The sequence below is a fragment of the Caenorhabditis remanei genome, chromosome X (genome assembly GCF_010183535.1).
Source record: "Caenorhabditis remanei strain PX506 chromosome X, whole genome shotgun sequence".
NCBI lineage: Eukaryota > Metazoa > Nematoda > Chromadorea > Rhabditida > Rhabditidae > Caenorhabditis > Caenorhabditis remanei.
The window spans coordinates 12,977,488-12,997,074 of NC_071333.1; the positions used below are offsets into that span (position 1 = coordinate 12,977,488).

General features: G+C 37.5%; 7 protein-coding genes across 7 annotated transcripts; 6 read left to right on the plus strand and 1 right to left on the minus strand.

The window, feature by feature from the left end:
- Positions 1 to 431: 431 nt before the first annotated feature.
- GCK72_024564 (uncharacterized protein) lies at positions 432 to 3,460 on the plus strand (the record flags this gene model as incomplete). The annotated part of the gene is made up of 12 exons (XM_053735938.1): positions 432 to 485; positions 535 to 679; positions 726 to 919; positions 968 to 1,216; positions 1,263 to 1,379; positions 1,424 to 1,891; positions 1,953 to 2,186; positions 2,237 to 2,527; positions 2,573 to 3,005; positions 3,053 to 3,142; positions 3,189 to 3,244; positions 3,296 to 3,460. The coding sequence occupies 12 exons, from the start codon at positions 432 to 434 to the stop codon at positions 3,458 to 3,460; spliced, it is 2,496 nt and encodes an 831-aa protein (XP_053579504.1).
- Positions 3,461 to 4,688: 1,228 nt separating this feature from the next.
- On the plus strand, positions 4,689 to 6,058 carry GCK72_024565 (uncharacterized protein; the record flags this gene model as incomplete). Its single annotated transcript, XM_003117851.2, has 6 exons — positions 4,689 to 4,769; positions 4,821 to 5,161; positions 5,251 to 5,362; positions 5,406 to 5,531; positions 5,580 to 5,712; positions 5,760 to 6,058. 6 exons carry the CDS (start codon positions 4,689 to 4,691, stop codon positions 6,056 to 6,058), a joined length of 1,092 nt encoding a protein of 363 aa, XP_003117899.2.
- Positions 6,059 to 6,528: 470 nt separating this feature from the next.
- On the minus strand, positions 6,529 to 7,415 carry GCK72_024566 (uncharacterized protein; the record flags this gene model as incomplete). Its single annotated transcript, XM_003117598.2, has 4 exons — positions 6,529 to 6,762; positions 6,810 to 6,865; positions 6,914 to 7,159; positions 7,325 to 7,415. The coding sequence occupies 4 exons, from the start codon at positions 7,413 to 7,415 to the stop codon at positions 6,529 to 6,531; spliced, it is 627 nt and encodes a 208-aa protein (XP_003117646.1).
- A 1,611-nt stretch (positions 7,416 to 9,026) lies between these two features.
- On the plus strand, positions 9,027 to 9,302 carry GCK72_024567 (uncharacterized protein; the record flags this gene model as incomplete). The annotated part of the gene is made up of 2 exons (XM_003117918.2): positions 9,027 to 9,078; positions 9,130 to 9,302. The coding sequence occupies 2 exons, from the start codon at positions 9,027 to 9,029 to the stop codon at positions 9,300 to 9,302; spliced, it is 225 nt and encodes a 74-aa protein (XP_003117966.2).
- Positions 9,303 to 10,903: 1,601 nt separating this feature from the next.
- On the plus strand, positions 10,904 to 12,161 carry GCK72_024568 (uncharacterized protein; the record flags this gene model as incomplete). Its single annotated transcript, XM_003117922.2, has 7 exons — positions 10,904 to 10,951; positions 11,008 to 11,117; positions 11,168 to 11,263; positions 11,644 to 11,672; positions 11,720 to 11,803; positions 11,853 to 11,908; positions 11,955 to 12,161. 7 exons carry the CDS (start codon positions 10,904 to 10,906, stop codon positions 12,159 to 12,161), a joined length of 630 nt encoding a protein of 209 aa, XP_003117970.2.
- Positions 12,162 to 13,734: 1,573 nt separating this feature from the next.
- Positions 13,735 to 15,505, plus strand: GCK72_024569 (uncharacterized protein; the record flags this gene model as incomplete). Its single annotated transcript, XM_003117802.2, has 8 exons — positions 13,735 to 13,859; positions 13,919 to 14,141; positions 14,297 to 14,386; positions 14,432 to 14,531; positions 14,576 to 14,652; positions 15,008 to 15,139; positions 15,189 to 15,257; positions 15,305 to 15,505. 8 exons carry the CDS (start codon positions 13,735 to 13,737, stop codon positions 15,503 to 15,505), a joined length of 1,017 nt encoding a protein of 338 aa, XP_003117850.2.
- Positions 15,506 to 16,491: 986 nt separating this feature from the next.
- GCK72_024570 (uncharacterized protein) lies at positions 16,492 to 17,613 on the plus strand (the record flags this gene model as incomplete). Its single annotated transcript, XM_003118008.2, has 5 exons — positions 16,492 to 16,677; positions 16,992 to 17,066; positions 17,123 to 17,261; positions 17,307 to 17,362; positions 17,422 to 17,613. The coding sequence occupies 5 exons, from the start codon at positions 16,492 to 16,494 to the stop codon at positions 17,611 to 17,613; spliced, it is 648 nt and encodes a 215-aa protein (XP_003118056.2).
- Between the last annotated feature and the right edge of the window lie 1,974 nt (positions 17,614 to 19,587).

Below are 19,587 nucleotides of genomic sequence, written 5' to 3' on the forward strand. Positions count from 1 at the left end.
ATCCACGGCACTCTTTTTATCGCAGTCATCTATCATCGTAAACCTTTCTCTCTTCTCTCCCACCCTTTGTGCTCTCTTCCATTCTTTCCTTGTCTTTCTGTCCAATCGATTATTCAAGACGATTGCACAGTGCAACTACCTTCGAACGGTTTCCTTCTTGTAATTTCTGCGTCTCTTCATAGGCTGTACTGTCTCTCTGCGGATGACCGAGAAGGTCCATAGTGTTCTTACCTAGTGTCCCCCTCTCTCTTTCTCTCCTGGCCATAGTCACTCTCGTTCTCAATGTCAAGAAAACCGGCAGTCGTTCGTTTCTCTTATTACTTCGTTGTCATATTCATTGTAACTCGTTTGTAACTTCTTCTCTAGACCGTCGAAGAATTCATATAGTACTTCTGAAAGATTCAACATTTTTGTTTTCGTTTACAGATCTCATGGTTATCCAAGCAGGGCCATTTATCAATGCAAGGGTCGGTGAATTAGATATTGTAAGTTAAATGTGGACAACTATTATATTTAAATTTATATAATTTCCAGATAAGATCAGGATGGCGCCACTTGCAACGCGCAATGCACGACGAAGATCGTGTATCATTCGAGCAAATGATCAACACTCCTGCATTCTGCGTCAAGAAATTTGAGGAGATGTTTCTTCTCAAGAGAATCAACCCTTATGCACAAAGTGAGTATACAACTATTAGAATCATGAATAAATTCGGATTTTGCAGCGGAAGAACTTCGAATCATGACTTTCGAGCACTCTGAATGCAACTGTAAAAGAGCTCGGGAGGGTCAAGATATTTCAGTAATGAAGAATCAGCTCTCTGATTTTTTGAAGAAATGGGACAACCTCTACGAGAAACTCAAATCTGTTCGCCTCCCATCCGGAACTGTTCTCCAGATGGACGATCTTCACCAAACGGTGAGCTTACTAATGTACCTTATGGCACATACACATTTCAAGTTTCAGACCACCGAAGAACTGGAAAAATTGGTAATTGAAGAGCGCCCAACAGAGAAAATTGTGGACACCAAAACCGTTTCAAACTTGCCAACCGTACAAACCGAAGATCACGAGAAACATCCAAAACAGACCCATCACATAAATGCAGTTGCTGAACAATGTCTCTGGAATGTCGCTCATATTTCGGCGAAACCGACGCATCCGGAAAACATGTTTAAGGAAGATCATGTGCACAGTGTTAGTAACATTCTGGAGGTTAGAACTTCAAATTTACTTTAATCCAACATTTTTAAAATTACAGGGCAAGACAGAGTTTGAACTAGGTGTTGTCGAAAAAGATCCAGATGTAAAACAATCTGAAGGAAAAACTAAAGTTAAACATTTTGATACTGAAATCACAACAAAGTTGGAGCCAGGAGTAAGTTTTGGATTTCACATACCACCTAATCACAATGTATTCAGAATATTTCAATAGTAACGAAGGCTGTTGAAGAAAAGACTGATATCTCCATTGCCAGTTCCGATATTCTCAGTCCAGCAATCACGGATAATGGACGGTCAGCAGGAACTCCGGATTCTGGAATGGTTTCTGATATTTCCGAGATCAAACTCACAGATGCTGAAATGGGAGTGATCGCTCTTCCAAAACAAAAAGATCCCGCAAAATTGACTGGGCGGGATGGTAGAAGATACCGCCAGAAACTTCGAGAAGCCGACCAGGCAGCTGGGGCTTTGACAACACAAGAAGAGACGCCTGAAGAAGACGCTGAAGGTGAAACATCAAAGCGTGGCAGTTTTCTGTCGGAGTCAACAGGATCTGAACAAGCAACTCTTAGTGGAAAAGAGAAAAGGCGTTTGAAAGACAAACTCAGGAAGGAGAAGAAGGAGCAAGAGAGACTTTTGGCGTTGAATAAAGCTGAAGAGAATAAAGTAAGTTTTTGCCTATAATCTATATTTTAGTAGAAGATGCTTGATCTTATAATTCTTTTAGGCAGAGCCAACTCCCGCGGACGGTGCGATCGCGGATGTGAACCCTGTTGATCCAAATAACGCACAAAACGATTCTAAGCTAGCGACAAAACCCGCGGAAGCTGTTGAACAAAAATTGGTTCAGGAGCCGCCAGCTGTCGAGGAGTCTACTGCAGATTCTTCCATGGAAGCAGCTGAAATTCTCAGCAATTTTGCTAACACTGTTGTAGATACATCTGAAACTGCACCAAAAGAGGTAATAATCATACCAAGTCTAATTGTTGCTTAAATGTTCAATAATTTCAGATCGAGGGTCCAATCGAAAACAGGACGGAGGATGAAACTCAAGCCAAAAATATAAGTAAGAGGCAAAAGAGAAAAGCACAAAAGAAGGCTGCAAAGGGTGAATACGTGGTGAATGACAACCATTCTCATTCTGTGGAGTTACTGCCGGGTGAATACAAACTAATGCAAGTTGACCATCAAAGAAACATACACGAGCTCAATTTTGGTGGCGGAACAAGCAGAGAAATTGATGTAGATCAAAAAGTTGAAGAGAAAAAGCGGGAAAATGAATCGAAGGGAAGAAAAAGAAAGGTTAGTTGCAGAACGTTTATGACAGAGAACAAGATGATACTTTAGATGCAAAACCTATACGTGCCAAATGACATTTCACAAAACATATTGGACAAAGGAAAGTGGTTGGCTTATGTCGTTGATGACAAAAACCCGAATGGAGTTCCAAAGTGTGGGGAAGTGAGCTCAGAAGAGATGAAAGAGACCATGAAGATACTCAATCAAAAGATGACTCTAACTAACGTGCCGGTTCTACCGGACGGATACATCGATGACGTTAATTACTTATGTCCGAACAACTCAAAACACTTCACAACCACCATCAATCAATTGCTACCGGAGTTGAATGCTGACATAATCAGAAGTAATTTCTATGACGAGGTCGATTCAAGTTTCATTTTTGGACCAGCGCCTGAATCAGATCAAGCAGACCCTTCAATTGATGACTTGCAAATTTTGTTGAACTCAGAAGGTGACAATGTGGTTTTCCAAACTGAACGTAAGATTTTCATAGGTTTGAAAAAAATAAAATCATTTTTCTTTAAGTCGCTCGCCGAACCGCTCCAGTATTCGCCCAAAATCAGCAGTTCAGAGAGTTCTGTAAGAAATATGCAAACTCGAAATACGACCCAAAAGGTATTATTACCTATTTATTCTGGTTTCACGTTTTATTAACTTTTAGTGATCCACCGTCTTGTCAAGAAGTATACGGATGCTCGAATTATCTTCCATTACGAGGTTTGTAATATGGATGAGTGAAGCAAAATAATTGATATTTTCTTATTTCAGCGTTTCAAAAAGTTTGCTGACCGTGAATCTCGAAGAAAGGCAAAGGGTTGGTCACGCATGAATGATTGCTCCCCCTACGCATTGATGATCATGCTCTACATCAATACACCAAAGTCAGATGTGGGATTTGCCGATATTGAGACCGTTCTCTTCCCTTCTCCTTGAGTTTCGGTAGTTCATGAATTGTACTTTTCATGATTTGAAATATTTTACTACTTTGCCAACTTTTACTCCCCCCCCCTCCCCATTCACAACTTTTCATATGGATAATTGTCAAAATTCCCTACTTCTATCCTATTCATGGTTATTGATACATTTCTCATGACATTTTTCTTTCATCTATTTCTCGGTTCTCTTCATTCCTTTCCTTTCGCCCCATTCCTCCACCCGTTTTATTTCTCCTTTCAATCATCTCTCAATAAATCTTGTATAAAGTATTGAGGAAAAAAGACGGAGCGAGATTTTAATTCGTCTGGACATCCAACGTCCTGGACTAAAAACGTCGCATACAATTACGAGTTATCCTGAATTGTAGTAAGGTCTCACTATGATATTTCATTTTTTTTGTCGTTTTTGAGCATGCAATACAAGTTGAGTGAAAAGGACCAAAGAGGGTGAGCAGACAGAAAAAGGACAGCCGATATGTAGGTCTTCACCTTCTTTTCTCTTTTTTCTTCTTCTGTTTATTCCCTCGCTCCATTGCTTTCGCTTCGGTCAGTTTTCTTCTCTTCTTCTCATTTTGAACAAGATTTCAAAGATAGGCGTTATGTAAAAGACAATTTTTGTAAACTTTTATATTTCTTTCAACAAAATTCAAATCCTATTCACCGGAAATGAAAAAAAAAATGTGGGAAATTTTTATAAAAATTTGTTCAGAAGCAGATGCATTATTTTTCCATATGCCTTTTTTAGTGTCGTACGACGATTCATTTCTCTCTTTTCGTCTTTTCACCATACGCCATAAAAGAAATGTGCACAAGGGCTTTCTCAGAAAAAGGAAATCCGTGTAAAGCTTTAGTAGCACTTTGCCTCGCAAACGTCCCCTTTCTTTCAAGGACTTCTTCCCAAATTTAGATAAATATATACGGATTCTATTTGTACATCTTTGAAAAACGAATAATATAAACGTATTCTTAAACAAAGAGTTATTTTTGTGAGCCCTCACAAAGACGTCCCTTATCAGTGATTCATTATAATACTGTTCTGCGTCTCAGTGTTTTGTTTGCTTCTTCCTATGAATATCGATCGATCGTCCAGTTTTTTCAACATCTCATTTGCTTCGAACATAGTAACGTTTGTTTATTGATAGTGAAAACGATATCCTTCTCGTTTTTTCTGTTCGCAATCTTTTTCGAATTTATATTGCCTTCACTAACCCATTCAATTTAGAACAATGGTCGATGTTGGGATTCAACACATGGGGTTCTTCAGCAACATATTTCTCAAAGTATTTGATGACATAATGAGTACTTATGTAAGTTGATATACCATAAGATGGTTTTGAAGCTATGTAATTTTTTTTCAGGAAGAGTCGATTGCTCCAATTGCGTCGATAACAGATTACGACAGTGATATGGATAGAAAAGTGAAACAAATTGAGAAAGCAGAAGAGCTGAAAGAAAGTACGGTGAAAGAAACGATTGAGAATCTTCACAGAATGAGACAGGCTAGTGAAACGAACATTTGTATCAAGATGGCGGAAGAAGTTTTTCAAAATATTTCGACAAAAGAGAATATAACGTCAAAAGATGATGAGATTGTGAAAGTAATGAAGGAATTGGAAATTGATCAGCGGACAGCCAGAGCATACTCTCCAATCGATATCAAAATTCCTAATTACAACTTGGAAAGAACAATGTTTGAATGGTAAGGATTTTACAATATTCGAAATTTAGTATAATTCGTAACTTCACCCAAATTTGGTCAAATTATCTAAAGAATTCCACAAATTTTAGGGGCTCTGGAGGACCAACCGTCAAGCAGTATCAACTTATATCTCATGTAGTGAAACTATACAGAAAAGAAGCAAAGGCTTGGTTTGTGAACACCGTCTCTTGTTATATATCGGTGAGTACCTGTTCAGTGAATGATTTCAAAACGAAGTTTTTAGTTTCGTGAGAATGGCGACAAGTGGATTCAAAATCTCGAGTTAGCTGTTCCGATGCTAGACTGCTTCACCATGAACAAGCATGAAGAAGATTGTCTCATCCGGGCGTTTTTACCTGGTAACGAAGATGTGAGTTACTATTCTTGAAAATCGGAAAACTGATTGAATTTGTTTTAGCATATGAAAGAAGAGAATTATCTTGTGGATGGACCTTCTCTTGGAAGAGTATTCTTAGGTATCGATTTTTACACAAAGCATAACAATGTCTTCAAAGCTTTCGTAGCGAAAACAATGGCTTTGAACCCGAAAAGTAAGATTGTTCATAAAAAAGTTCAAATTTTAAAATTTTACTTTTAGTACGTGAACGCCTCGCCGCCCAATACCTCTACAAACGAATGGTCGAACTGAGTAAGAAATTCTTCCACTCACAGGACCTCAAGTACAATTACATACGGATAGCTTGGGAAAGAAAGTTCAATTATATGGACGACTACATGGTCTGCTTGGTTTTGTTCATTAGAGACAAGACAGCTAACATTACCTGGGACGAAATCGAGGAAATTATCTATCCACTGGCTAAAGAGGTGCTGCGTGCTTGTTTTGCAGTCTCGTACAACGCGGAGTTAGAGAAACTGGCGCCACCAATCGAGTATTAGGAACGATTTTATGTAGAATGCTCTTAGAACCACCTAAAATCATTACTATTTTTTATTGGCTAGTAACTTCAATTTTAGGATATACTTTCTGTTTCAAATTTCAAAATAATCTTGTTACCTCTTTGGGATTTCAAATCTTCTGGCAACCTCATTTCATTAATTTTCCTCCTGTGCAATTTTCACTGTGTCTTTTTCCTTGTAAATCGGTCTCAATAACAAATTTTGTTGTTTCTCAAAAATAAAAGTAATTCTAGTTTTTCTTTAATGTTTTTAAAACGAACTTTACAACATATTTTTTACTATGATTTCAATTTTTTCGAATAAAGTGATAAACAAAAAGTGGAGTACAATAATAATAATTTATATATTCTCAAATAAAATTACATGGAGAAGAGTATGTGAAAGTAGAAAGTTTAAGGTTCTCAACCTGGAAAAACAACGTGAATACAAACAAAAAAGAATTTAACAGATCAAGGATTGTTGATAAGTCTGAGGGCGAGTCTCTTGTCGTTTTCTTCATCGTATCCGACCAAATTGAGATTGAAAATGGAGTTCAACAGGTGTGTCTTCAAAGTTGTGTCCGGCTGTTCGCAGGCAAAATTGAAGAAGAGGAAAAAGTTTGGTTGAATGTAATCGGTTGCAATGAGTAGAGCAATCATTTTCTCCAGGGATGAATTGCTCAGATTATTGCTTCTTTGATATTCCTGAAGTTTTTGAATAAGAAAGCTGATATCTCGACCTGTTGACTTACAGCATGATAGTGATGAACGTCTTGAAGCATTTTTCGACGACCGTTAAGTTCGTTATCTGAAAACTTGATTTTCTTTATCATGTTATGAGTTCAAGATAGCTTACTCTCTGTATTGATAAATGAATCAAAAGTGGTTGTGTCTTCTCTGTCGAATACTGTCTCCACAAAGTTGTCAAAGAGTGGTTTTTTGACGTCATAGTATGTTTGATTCCAGTGTTCCAGGAACTCACTAATCCGTTCATCAGAAAAACCACCGGCGGCTAGAAACTGATGAATACTTTTTAACAGTCCCGTGTTAACAGTTGGCAGGTCAATCAGTTCCCTCAAAATGCTTCGTTCGGGCGATGCATCTGCAAAACAATCTACGTGCTTGTTGACAGAAATCTCATCTTTGTAATTGCCGTAAAGAGTTCGAGGACAAACGAAATACGCGACGTTGTTTGTGAAAATGAAACGGTAAGATGATAAATGAGGTGAAGGAAGTGAATTCGCAACATTCTTGTTAGATTACCTACTTTTCGCGGTGTTTTCATCGAGGTTGTTGAACGATTCGGAATCTGCCAGGGTGATGTTCTCGAGACTGAGAATGGATTGGACTTCCTTCATTTAGCTGAAAAACAGAAAACTTATAGGAATAAATTTAAATAACAGAAAAGTGTTTGGAAAACAATTTGAAAATTTCGAGTACATCGGAGAAAAGAGAATCGAGAATAGTCTATGATTAAATCTCGCTACCAGTTTGATTTTGAATGGTAACTTTGGAAGGTATGGAGTTGTTTACGAGATGTCCGAGATTTCTATCAAGCAAACATTCTCATTCTTAAGATATTACGCTGCAAAAAAAAGTTCGGTTATCGGGTCAGAACCCTCATGTTGACGATGAAAGGATATTTGATAAGGAAGGGAGATACAAATGACTTACATACTACTTGCACCCCCAGGCCGACAAAGGGAGGCATATGTTCACATGATACTAAAAAACGTCTAGACCTCCGCTGAAGAAATGTTCCGATGGATGCGTTTTCTAATAGCAGAAATGACCTTCATTCCTGTACTTATTAGGCTTTGAGAAAAAAAAAATCATTTAGAAAAAGCCTGAGAGAGGTTTACACTGGAAATACTTGTTTGCTGCTTCATAAGTAGGTAAAATAAGTAATGTAAAGTGGAACACGGAAAAATAGACTAAAGATGAAAAACGTTTCAAAACAACACCGACGTTTCTCGGAAATCGGAACAAAATGAAGATTGATTATGGTCAAAGATAAGAAGTAACATCTGCCACCGAAACCTAATGGGTGGGCCTTGGAAGATAGAAGATTAGCGAGAAAATTGGAACTAATATGGCAAGAATTCAAAAGACTGCGAGGAACAAAGATCTAATTTCAATTCTATGCCGCCTTGCGTTGGGAGGCCTAAAAAGTGCACTTGTACCTCAAAGGTTGCCCACAACTATCATACTCGCAAATGGTTTCAATGTGGGTGTACTCTTTATTTTTCCGAATGTACTTTTGTTTTGATTGAAGGTAAAAAAAAGTTTGAAACAAAAAGAAATGAATTGTCATAATGATTTATCAAGAAAAAGTGAGAAAATGACTTTATGAAAGAAAATGAAAGTGAAAATGTGAAAGTGAGAATCAACGCGAATTCAACTATAAGATTAGCTGTACTTTGAAAGATTTCAGAAGTAGCAGATGTTGCACCTTCGGACGTCGTGCTGCCCTTGGTTTATCTGGAAAGTGCAGGCCAGTCACTCGATTCTGCCCGAAAACAGAAGACGTCTGGCTTCAGTTGAATAATCAATCCGCAAGACATTCATACTGAAAATCTGGAATATAAATACAAAAATTAGATTCTTACCTATTCAGAGCGGATTAGAAAAGTGTTTTGAAGGTTTATGACTCAAAAACTCATTGAACTCATTTCTGCCAATGTCCTTTCATGGTGTTGTTTTCAATACTTCAAATAGATTTTTCAATCTAATTTGTACTTGGCAGAGAGCAGGAACTCATAAATCATGAGTGAGTTACTACATGTGACATCTCCATAATGCTTCACTCCGGGGACTCACAACGAATCTTTCCTTTACCTCCATTTAGGCTCAATGACTTACATAGAGCTCCCGTTTTCCAAATATTACGTTTGAGTATATTTTTTTTTTCAGGGTATTACTTCGAATCAATTGTTGATCGTGTGCCAATTGTTGCCAAAGTGCTTGATATGTCTGCAAACCAAAAACCAACAGCTGGCAACACGTCTGCCATGCAACCGTGTGAGTTACTTCATAAAACTCTGAGATTCCGATAAATTAACTGTTATTCAGATGACAAACTCTCTGAAGAGAGTGCTCATAAGGTCAGTGCACCAAGCGAAGGTCATAAACCGGACATGTCAAATCATGTTTCGCAACAACTTCAAAAATTGAGCCATATTCAGTTCGACGACTTCCGTGGACACGATTTGGGAATCCCACTCAAGCCACCACCAAGACCTTGAGAAATCATGTTTGAAAGATAAATGGACCTTCTGTCAGTTTGATCTTATTCAAATTTATTATCCGATGCTCTGGAACTTTTTGTTTCTTCTCTGTCCCATTTTAACCATTTATTTCAAACAATAAAAATCTAATTTACCCCAGATGTTAGTTGGACTATTAGAATAGAAAATGATTCCATCTAAAAAGAACTGGCAGACACATGCCCAATGACCCTTGTCTCTCAAGCACAACACGCGTGTTAGATTGTGTCCTTACATCCCAAATGTAAAAGTGCGAGGCTTGATACTGACAGATTGAATTTTTCTCACATTTTATTTCAAAAGATTCATCTTACTCGCTTATAATTCTTTGACCCTTTTTTGGCATCACGCTTCACAAATTTCCTCTCGTCGAATTTCTTCCGTATCAGATCTTTCTAGAAGCTTTCTTAGAATTGCTCTTCACAACACGGAGAAAGAAAAAAGAAGAAAGATTGGCTACAATCCTAGAACCTCATCAAATCTCCAATACTTTTCAATTTGGCAAAGTGAACTTTTGGTAAATGGAGTTTTCATGAATCACCCCAGCCCCTCGATCTGCCATCTTTCACCTTTCGCTCTTTAATCCCCTCCGTTTTCTCTACAAACATTTTGCACACCTTCTCAATATGTCTTATGTCGAATAAATTGCAAAAAATGCGAGCCAGCTAACTGAGTGGCGCTTCGTGTTATTGCTCCCCCACGAATATTTCCAGAAGCCAGTGAGGGAGGTGGCGCCCTCTTTGCTCTCGTTTTTTTTGCACTCCAGCCACGCACTTTCCTCTCTCGTCTCTCAATCCACTTTTCCGGGATCGTCGTTTGCATGCATGTATGTGTGTTTTTTTTGCTATATCAGTGACTGCCAAGTTGAGAGACACCTCTCACACACCTAGGTCTTATTTGAGGAGAATGCAGAGAAAGAGTTGGGTGGAGCGTATCCCATTCTCATCCGCTTTTATCAACCGAATCCCACTGCTCAACTTCATCATCCGGTGATAGTTCCGTTTTCAGTGATGGCTTGTTGTGAGTTCCGAGTATCCAGATTATCTCTTCTGATTGAATATTGTCTATAAAAACTTTTGATAGCTATTGTATTGAATATATAGGTTCTCTTGAAAGACAGAACTCGCTTTAGTGATATCAAACATAATACATAGATGACTGATTAGTGAAGGTTATAAGAGATACTATCTATAAAGATACCAACGACTTATCTGGCATAATGAATCTCTGAGAGATAATTGTTCGATTAGTTTTTCGTCTTTCAGGATTCTATTACAAAAAAATAGGAAGCCCATTTCACATTTCGTGCCAATTAGTTTTCTATCCCCATCTTCTTTTCTTACGATGGTTTCATATTATATTCCTCAGATAACGAGCTCACATTCATTCTCCGTTTCGAAATTAAATTGACCATTTTTATTTCAACTCTATCCAATTTTATTCTCTGTAGCCCCCCGTCCGGCACCTCGTTTTCAATTTCTCTTCTTTTTTCTTGCAATTTTTGCGCGTTCTCGTCAAGTGGGGTCTTTCTTCCAATTTATGTGTTTCAGGGAGGCAAAGCCGAAAGGAGAGAGTGTCGGATGCTTGCGGGCAGCGCGGCTTCGCGATTTTTTGAACATGACCCAGAGGTAGGGGGATTATCAGAGTTTTGCTCTTTTCAATCAGCACGTTTATCTTTTTTAAGCTGGCAGCCATTTTTCAAGAACCAGTGACCAAACGCATCGGTGTTGTGGAGTATCAGGACAAACCACGGAAGGGATTCTACAGACATGAAATACTGAAAACCTACATGAGGTTTGTATATAGTTTGGTCGAGAAACATTGGAAACATTTGTAAAATTTAGAAGGTACTACCCGACGCCTTCTATGAGATCAGATCTTATCGACAGTATGAATGTAGCAGTCAAGTTCAATATTCCTACATATTTTACACATCAACCGTAAGTTTAAAACATCATTTAGAGGGGGTTATTGTTTTGTTTATCCTTTCTCCAAAAAGTTTTGAAAACATGATGTGATTCTGAATTCACAAACCGTGAGTACTAATTATCTAAAATTGATAAATGTTTGCTCTTAAAGTGATGAGAAACCATTGATAGATCATAAAATCAAAGTTTGCTACAAAGTCATTCGAAAAAAAACACATTTCCGTGACAAACGGAAGCCAATAACTGTTCAGTAGGTAGATTAGTTTCATTCCACCGGAAACGAGCTGCAGATTGAGCTAATTTCCGGTTACTTTAAGGTTTTGCATCTGAAAATGTCACAAAACATTGGTACTTCTAGTTTTGAACATACTCATCATCAATTCATTTTTCAGGGTCGACAAAAAACAGAATATGCAAAAAGGTGAGTTAAAGCACCTGGAGTGAAAATTGATATTTTTTCTAATTCAGCTCAAAACTATCTAAAGTATCTTGGTTCTACCAGAGGTTTTATTTGTTATTTCAACCGAGCCAGCAAAAGCACTACTTATCGACGTGAGAAATCAAGATACCTAGTTCTCGTGCAAAGTGTACCGTATTTCAGATGTGATAGAAAGAATGCGTTACTCCTTCAGATGCTATATCAAGGAGCTCCATGGGGTAATTCCAATATTTTTAATCTCTTCAAACTGACTATAAATTTCAGGTTTACCAAAGAGCGGAGCATATTCATTTTCTAAACGAGATCATTTTCATTAAAAACCTCCAAACCTACCCATTCCCTAAAAGATGGATTGTACTCATCGCGTTCTACCACAATATGCCGGAATATGAACGTCTTCTGGCAGCAATCCGCGTTCTGACGGATTACGATGGGGATCGTGCACCAGAATTTGAAGCTGAAATGTTTTGAATAATACAAAAGTCTGTTAGAACCCTGATCCCTTTGATCTTACTATAACGTTTGACTACCACCAATCGTTCATTTTTTTTTCATCATTTGTTGCCCCTAGAATTCCTTTGAATTTACAGGTACAATTGTCCACCTAGTTTGACGTCATCAGAAACACGATCACTCCTCCAATTCTTCTATCAGTCTTTATATCAGTATACCAATTTTTCAATTTGTGATTTATTTATGAAACTTACTATTTCCCCATTCCGTTGCTATGAAAAGGTTACTCTTTTTTCTTTCAGTATTTAAAAAAAATAAAAATGATCATAGAAAGCAAAATTCAATTTAAGAAACCTCGCTTGATCATAGACTCCGACTAAACCAATCAAAAAATACATTTGAGTTATTTTTGACCGAGTTCAATTCTGGGAAATCAGAATTCATAAACGCGACTCTAGTTACGGCTCAACCAGCTCAACAGCAGGTGTCTTGCTGTTCTTCTCTGGTGGTGCCAGGCGTACTCAACCGTCTCATTTAATTTCAAATTTGCCGCGCTTTTTATCAAAATTTCTTTTCACTCTGTACCTCAATCATTTTTGTCAGCGAAAACTAATTGCCTCTCCGAGAAACAGAAGACATATCGAACATTCGACTTTATCAATTGGAGAGGTTAAACAGTTGTTCAGTAGGATGAAACTAAATTTCAAAAATAAAAGTTTTAAGACTGCAAAGTGTAATCATGCCTTTCCACAATAGTTCATACCGACCGCCTGCAAACACATTTACGATTCAGTGCAGGGCGTTAACGTTTTTTTTCCCGAGGGCAAACCACAGATGCGTTCTCCTCTCCATGCCGACTTCGACGTGTTCATTGCATGTTCATTCTTTCTTTTTTTCTCAAATAAAATAATTTGACTGTGTGATGAAACGGACAGATTGTTCATTTCTTTTAATGCCCAACCAGATTCCCTCTAGCTAGTCCCTGACATCATCTGCCAGCGCCAAAACACACAATTCGAATTCGGAGATTCATGAAGATTAGAAATTAGAGAGGAGTGCAAAGGTTCAGGTTGTCCTCGTCAAAATCGTTTTAAACACAGCCTTTCGCGTACACACATTCACCCAAGCTCCTCATTATTTTTCCTTCCGTGCTTGCTCGTAAAATCTCGTGGTTCTATTTTTTTGGTGGTCGGTGAGAACATGGAACGGAAGCGAATATGTATTCAAATGCCCATTTTTGCGCGCTGACTAATTCGTCTTTTTTTCATGCAAATGTCCAATTTTGTTCTTATTCACATCCGGTGTCCTTCTGTCTTTACTCCTCTTTTGTTTTTCTCAAATGTATATATTCGATCATTTTTAGGCATAGGAGATTCTGCTGAATATTGTATTCTCTCTTCGGGTTTTTCGCTCCAATTTCATTTTGCAATTCGTATTTCATGAGGTATATAAAATCAGAATTTTTGTTTTTTGAGATTGTTGTTGTAGTTCGTCACATGGACTGAAGCGAAGAGCATATACGACAGCATACGAAGGTACATCAGGTGAACCAACCTCTAAATACTCTAATTCAACACCGGAACCGCTCGTTATGGAGCCGGACCACGTTCCACCACCGCCACCTGTCATTGGAGATGAAGCGTTCCTGCGGCTTGACCTACTCGAAATGACAAACATCCCAAGGTATTGGACATCGGTGTTGAGTCTTGGAACAGGGTGAGCTTTTTTGATTGAAAATTGAGATAAGAAATTGAAATACAAAAAAAACTTTTCAGAGCGTTCGGAGAGATTCATCTGGTTCACTCGGATCAGTTGGATGCCAGAGGAGAGAACATTATTCATAATGAGTTCGTCCTCAAAATAGTGAAACTTCCATCGAGTGAGTTGGTCAATGTAGTGAGAGAAGTGGAAATGCATCGGCTGTGTCGGAATCATCAGAATGTGCTTTTTGCTGGCGTGAGCTATTGCCAGCAATATGGAGATGGGTATCGAGTTCAAGTGAGTTATTTTTGGTTTTTGATATATAAACCACCAATTATAGGGTAGATAAAAAATATTAAAATAATTGAGTGAGGAAGGATGGAATTACTTTTTGCGTAGAAATGAAACTAATGGCCACATAGAATAGTAGATCTAAGTTCAAATTTTTACAGATGTGTTTGGAATACGCTGCATTGAGCGATATGGGTTTGTTTTCAATAAAAGAAAAAGAGGAACGTCACATTGCCTTCGTTTGCAAACAGGTTCACAACAAATCTGTTACAAATAAAAAGTTTATAAATTTTTAGGTAATAAATGCTCTCCAACACATTCACACACTTCGAGTTGTTCATGGAGATCTCAGCATCAGGAATGTTCTAACCACCCACAGAGGAGTTATCAAAATTTGTAAGCTTGAAGAAATAATTTCTGTGCTAAATTACTGTTTCCAGCGGACTTCGGAATGGCTGACACATTAGAAAATACGACCCGACGAGGACAAGTCACATACCGAGGAACCCCGGGATTTGTGAGTGCTGTTTGTATTAATTTCATCTGAAAAACCATACTTGTCACGGGACGGGCCGGGCCGGGCCAAAATCAGGAAAAATCTCGGCTCGGCCCGCTCGGCCCGTTTTGAAACATTTTTTGAAACATTTTTGAAAATTTGATGTTTTTTTGGAAATTTTTTGAAAAAAAAAGTTTTCCAATAAAAATTCAAAATTCAATAAAAAGGTAAATATGTATGATGATTTAAGCATTTTTACTCTAAATTTTCGAAAAATTTCAGAAAATTGTGTTACAAAATGAGTACACATTTTTGAATCCGGGCCGAGCCGGGCCGGCCCGATTTTTGACTAGAAAAACAATAATGTATTTTTCAGATTGCACCAGAAGTAATTAGTATGACAGGATATGATACAAGAGCGGATATGTGGAGTCTTGGAATCCTTGCGTTGTTTCTCTCAACTGGAAAAAATCCGTTTCAGCAAGGAATACTTTTTGACTTTCAAACGGTAACCGAAATCAAAGTTTTTCATAAAGTTTCTGTTTTCTTACTTTCAGTATCGCCGACTAATAGCAGAAGAGTTCTACCCCGACCTGGACCCGCTGAATCTTTCAGATGATTTCTATGTAAGATCAAGTCAATATGCTCCTTCAAAAGACTTTTAAATTTTCAGAGTTTCATCACCGATTTGAACCATTATGACCCTGCGGAGAGGTGTGATGCTTGGGAGATCTCCACTGACAACTTTATCAAAACAAGCTGTACACAGCAGGAATTCTTGGATCACTATAAACAAGTCAGAACGAGATATGGAATGGATCTTCCGTTTCCAGATGATTCTCAGCCGTTCTCGGTCCCCACAGTACGAGAGTAATCAAAGAATAATAAGAGTCATGATTATTTGTACATACATGTTAATAATAGATAGAATATTGAATATTAATAAAGTCCCACCATCCGGCTAAATACTAATATGTATAATTTGTGAACCGACAGGAAGAGGGTTAAAACTAGAGACACCGGCTTGCTCTGGTTTATGTCACGTCTGCTCTTTTAGTGCACAAGAAGTATGTAAACTTGTTTTCCTTGTTTTTGAAATTGAAATATGTATTCAATTCCAATTTGTGAACTAGCCAAAAATGATTTCTCATTTCTTACTTATCGGTCACCCGCGTTACTCAAAAACTCATGTAACCAGTTTTTTCAAAACTGTTTACTTGGAAACGACTGACTTCTTCTTCCCATTCCATCAAACGACGCGCGTTTAACTAATTATGACAATAAAATCTCTCACGAAACTATTGTTTTGCATCAAAAAAAGGGCATTCGGTTTTTTTGTCTGTTCTTCTCTCCTTTTGTGTATCAATACTAGGAAAGGGGTCACATTACATCAGATTCCATCGCAAACATACCCGAAGTCTATGTGTTCTTTTCACCAACTATTTTATCTTTATGCCTTCCTCTAATAAATATTAACTTTTAGTTGTGTAAAGTCTACCGAAATTGGGAATTAAAGCCCAACGTTTTTTTGTCCATTCTCATCTATTGTCACAGCCAAAAAAGAAGTTGAAAGAAAATTGTCTGAACTCGCAATTTTCTTTTCCCAATAACAATTTATTTTTATTGGAGACAGTTTTTTAATGGTTATAGAAGTCTTTACTTCAAAAAATCTTTGCTGTAATTATGCTTTTTATGTAGCACGAGAGAATCAATAGAACACACGCACTCTCTTTCATTTTCTGTCATATTTCCTAGTTTTTCCTTCTTCTTCTCCGCTCTGTTTCTTTTTTTGCAGTTCACCATTTCCTCTCTTCAAAACTTGTTTTAAACCAAACAAAGTTGTTTTGCTTTGTAGTTGATATGGATTCGAAAAATGATGAAACTCCACCCGATTCAACAATAATTGATGTCAACTTATTCAATTTAGCTCCCGAAAATGATAAAATTAAAGAACGACCACCAAACCCCGAGACCACTGCAGATGAGGCGCCAATGAGTTTCACTATGTTTGATGTCTGCCAAGAATTGGAGAAATTGAAAAAAGAAGTAAGATATCTCAAACAATATAGTTCTTGTGCAAAAACTGTTCGTTGAAATTAAGAGATGAGAAGTTTGATGTCTAAATACATCATCTCATACTTTCTTATCAGTCACATTTCTCTGACCCAAAAAGAGGAGTCTAAACTTTTTTCCTCTAGACAGACTTCGGACATTGAAACCAACTGATAATGAATGCTTCGCAAAGTTGTTGAGTTAATGTCTGTAATTGCAATTAGGGATCATGTAGATCGAAAGTTAAAAATTGTTGAAACCAAGAAACCATCTTCCAGTTAAAAAAAAGTAATATTGGTTTTCTGCAGATAAATTCAAAGAAAGTCGGGAAACCAATACCAACCAAAGGTCCAGGCCTGAAAAAGTACCAGTTGTCTGATCGTGTAAGTTTATTTGTGGACTGATATGAAAACATTACTGAATACATCCATTTTTCCAGACAAAGCATCAGAAAATTAATGTGAAATCAAGCGACTCTCTCTCAGGCCACGTTTCTTCTCTCAATCCATGGTCTTATTACAATCGCGAACTCAAGTTCATCATTTTTAGTAAAAAAATGAAATCAATTTCTGATGAAGGTGTGTTTTTCTAAATCGGGAATTGACAAACATTTCAAGTTTAAGAAGTAATTGAAAAAGCACGCGAGGAAATTGGAATACGGATTGCATATCATAAAGAGGTAAGTTTGCAATTTTTGATTGACTCTATTTTCAGAAATTCAATTAAATCTATTTTCAGAGATGTGACGAGAACGAGGACCGGATGCACGTTCATTTCCGACACAAATTGATCGAGCTCAAAAGTGAAATCGACAGATACAAGGCTACAGTACTCCTTTTTGTGCTTCACAATAGGAAACAAGATGAGATCGAGGCTCTGGAAAGAAAAATGTTTCCTTTCCCAACAAAAGTGCTTATGGAGATGGAATGATTTCATATTTTCCGGTGATCATTTCACTCTCTCGTTGATTCAATCCCAGTTTTTGCTATCTTGTCCGATTCTTGCTTCCAAAGCAACATCCTACATATTCGTGTCTATTTGAATGCATTTTCAAGTGCTGTAAATTGTAATAAATCATATGTCCTGCAGACTTTTTTCAATTATTTGAGAGAGATTTGCTAGAAACATACATTCAAATTTTTATTTTTTTATGTTGTTCTCGGAATAGATACACGTTTTTCGTTGCACTATTGTCCCTTGATATTCAAAATACAAAAAAAATTTAAAGTGCTTCAGGTTTCATGTGCAAATTGCCACTAATCATTGGAAAAATGAAACGAGAGCAGACGAGAAAACATTTTGAGAGCCTGAAAACGATTAAAAACAAAATGGGACTATTTTTCTTCACTCGTATTATAACAATAGTAGATTCTATATCAAGAAAAGATTTTCCTTTGAAAAATTAACTCAAATTCGTACAACAAATGTTTTTGTTCTAAAATGAGTTGTATGGACGACAAAAAATGCTTCTAAGTATACCGAGTAGAGTTACCTAGCCGTCGTTGAAACTTTTTTAAACTTGTACATTCAATATTATTCATTTACGGACTAACAAGTTGACGCACATAATTCGTATCCACCTCCACTATTCGTGTATCATTCATTAAAAACACTAATAAGTTTATGCCACAAACCTAGCGCACTGAAGAGTTGCTAAGCAGCGAATGTAAAATATGCATCAATGCGCTAATCTACAAAACATCAGATACGGAAAAATACGAAAATACCCCAAAAATTATATACATCAGCTCTGATGACTCTCTCCCAAATGAATGAATAAAACGGTTGGCTAAACCCGCTCAAGCAGAAATCAAATAATTATTTGATAAGAATGTCGTTTGATAGTATACTGTAGGCATCCATGACCAAACGGTTATAGTGGCAAAAAATTCACATCATAAACGTTAACATCATTCAATGTGTGCCTCTATATGCCTCCATCAATCTTCCTCCGTTTCTTTTTTCCACAATTGAGTACTGGGAAAAAGGAATGTAGAAACAATCAACATTCAAAAAAGGTGTGTAGACTTACAACTCACATGCCACCCGTCTATTTCCCTTTTCTAGAGGAAATCAATTTTGCTTGCGAGATTTCTCTCGATTGGTGAAGAGCCGTAGCGATTCAGATCTTCTGATTTCTAAAAGGTGTTTTAATCCTGGCTTGATTTTATTGTTTCATTGTATTGGTTGTATTCTAATCCCAAGTAGAAAATCAAATTGTGTGATAATGGCAACAGAAAAAATCCCATCACCACAATTTCTCAATTCACGAATCATTCACGAATTGGATGTAGCAACACAGTCGATAAATGTCAAAATCGATATTTATTGCCTGCCTCCTTAAGATGATAAACGAATTTCACCAACACACTCACTTTCCGTTCTTTTTCATTTTTCTCTTAACAACTTCCAATGATAGTAAAATCACATATAGAAGATGATTGTTGGATTAAATCTACAACCACCCTTCTTATTCAACTAGTCTCATTATCATCTAATCTCTTGCACTTGTAGCCGTATCCAATCCGTTGTTCACCATTTGAATGTCACTTTTCGAAATACACTCCTAGACGCCGCTAGGTTGTAGGAAGCAAAAACATGACAACGCGTGTTAAGTCCATACTTTTAAAGGTCGAATATGACTGCTTTGTCTTAGATTACGTTGTCAACCGTCGTCTTGAACGTGTTCGTCCTTCCTCTCTCGCAACATACACCCCGTTACTTCTCTCGCTCTTCTCACCAGAAAGCCTCGTCGGATTGAGACCATTTATTGGCAAGGTGCCAAGCAATTTAGGCGCCGCCCACTTTTGCTTCGCTCACTGAAGTCAGAGATAGCGAGAAATGGAGAGAGTCACGGGTGATCGCACCATGTCCACTCTCCATCCTTACTTGCCGCCCGCAATC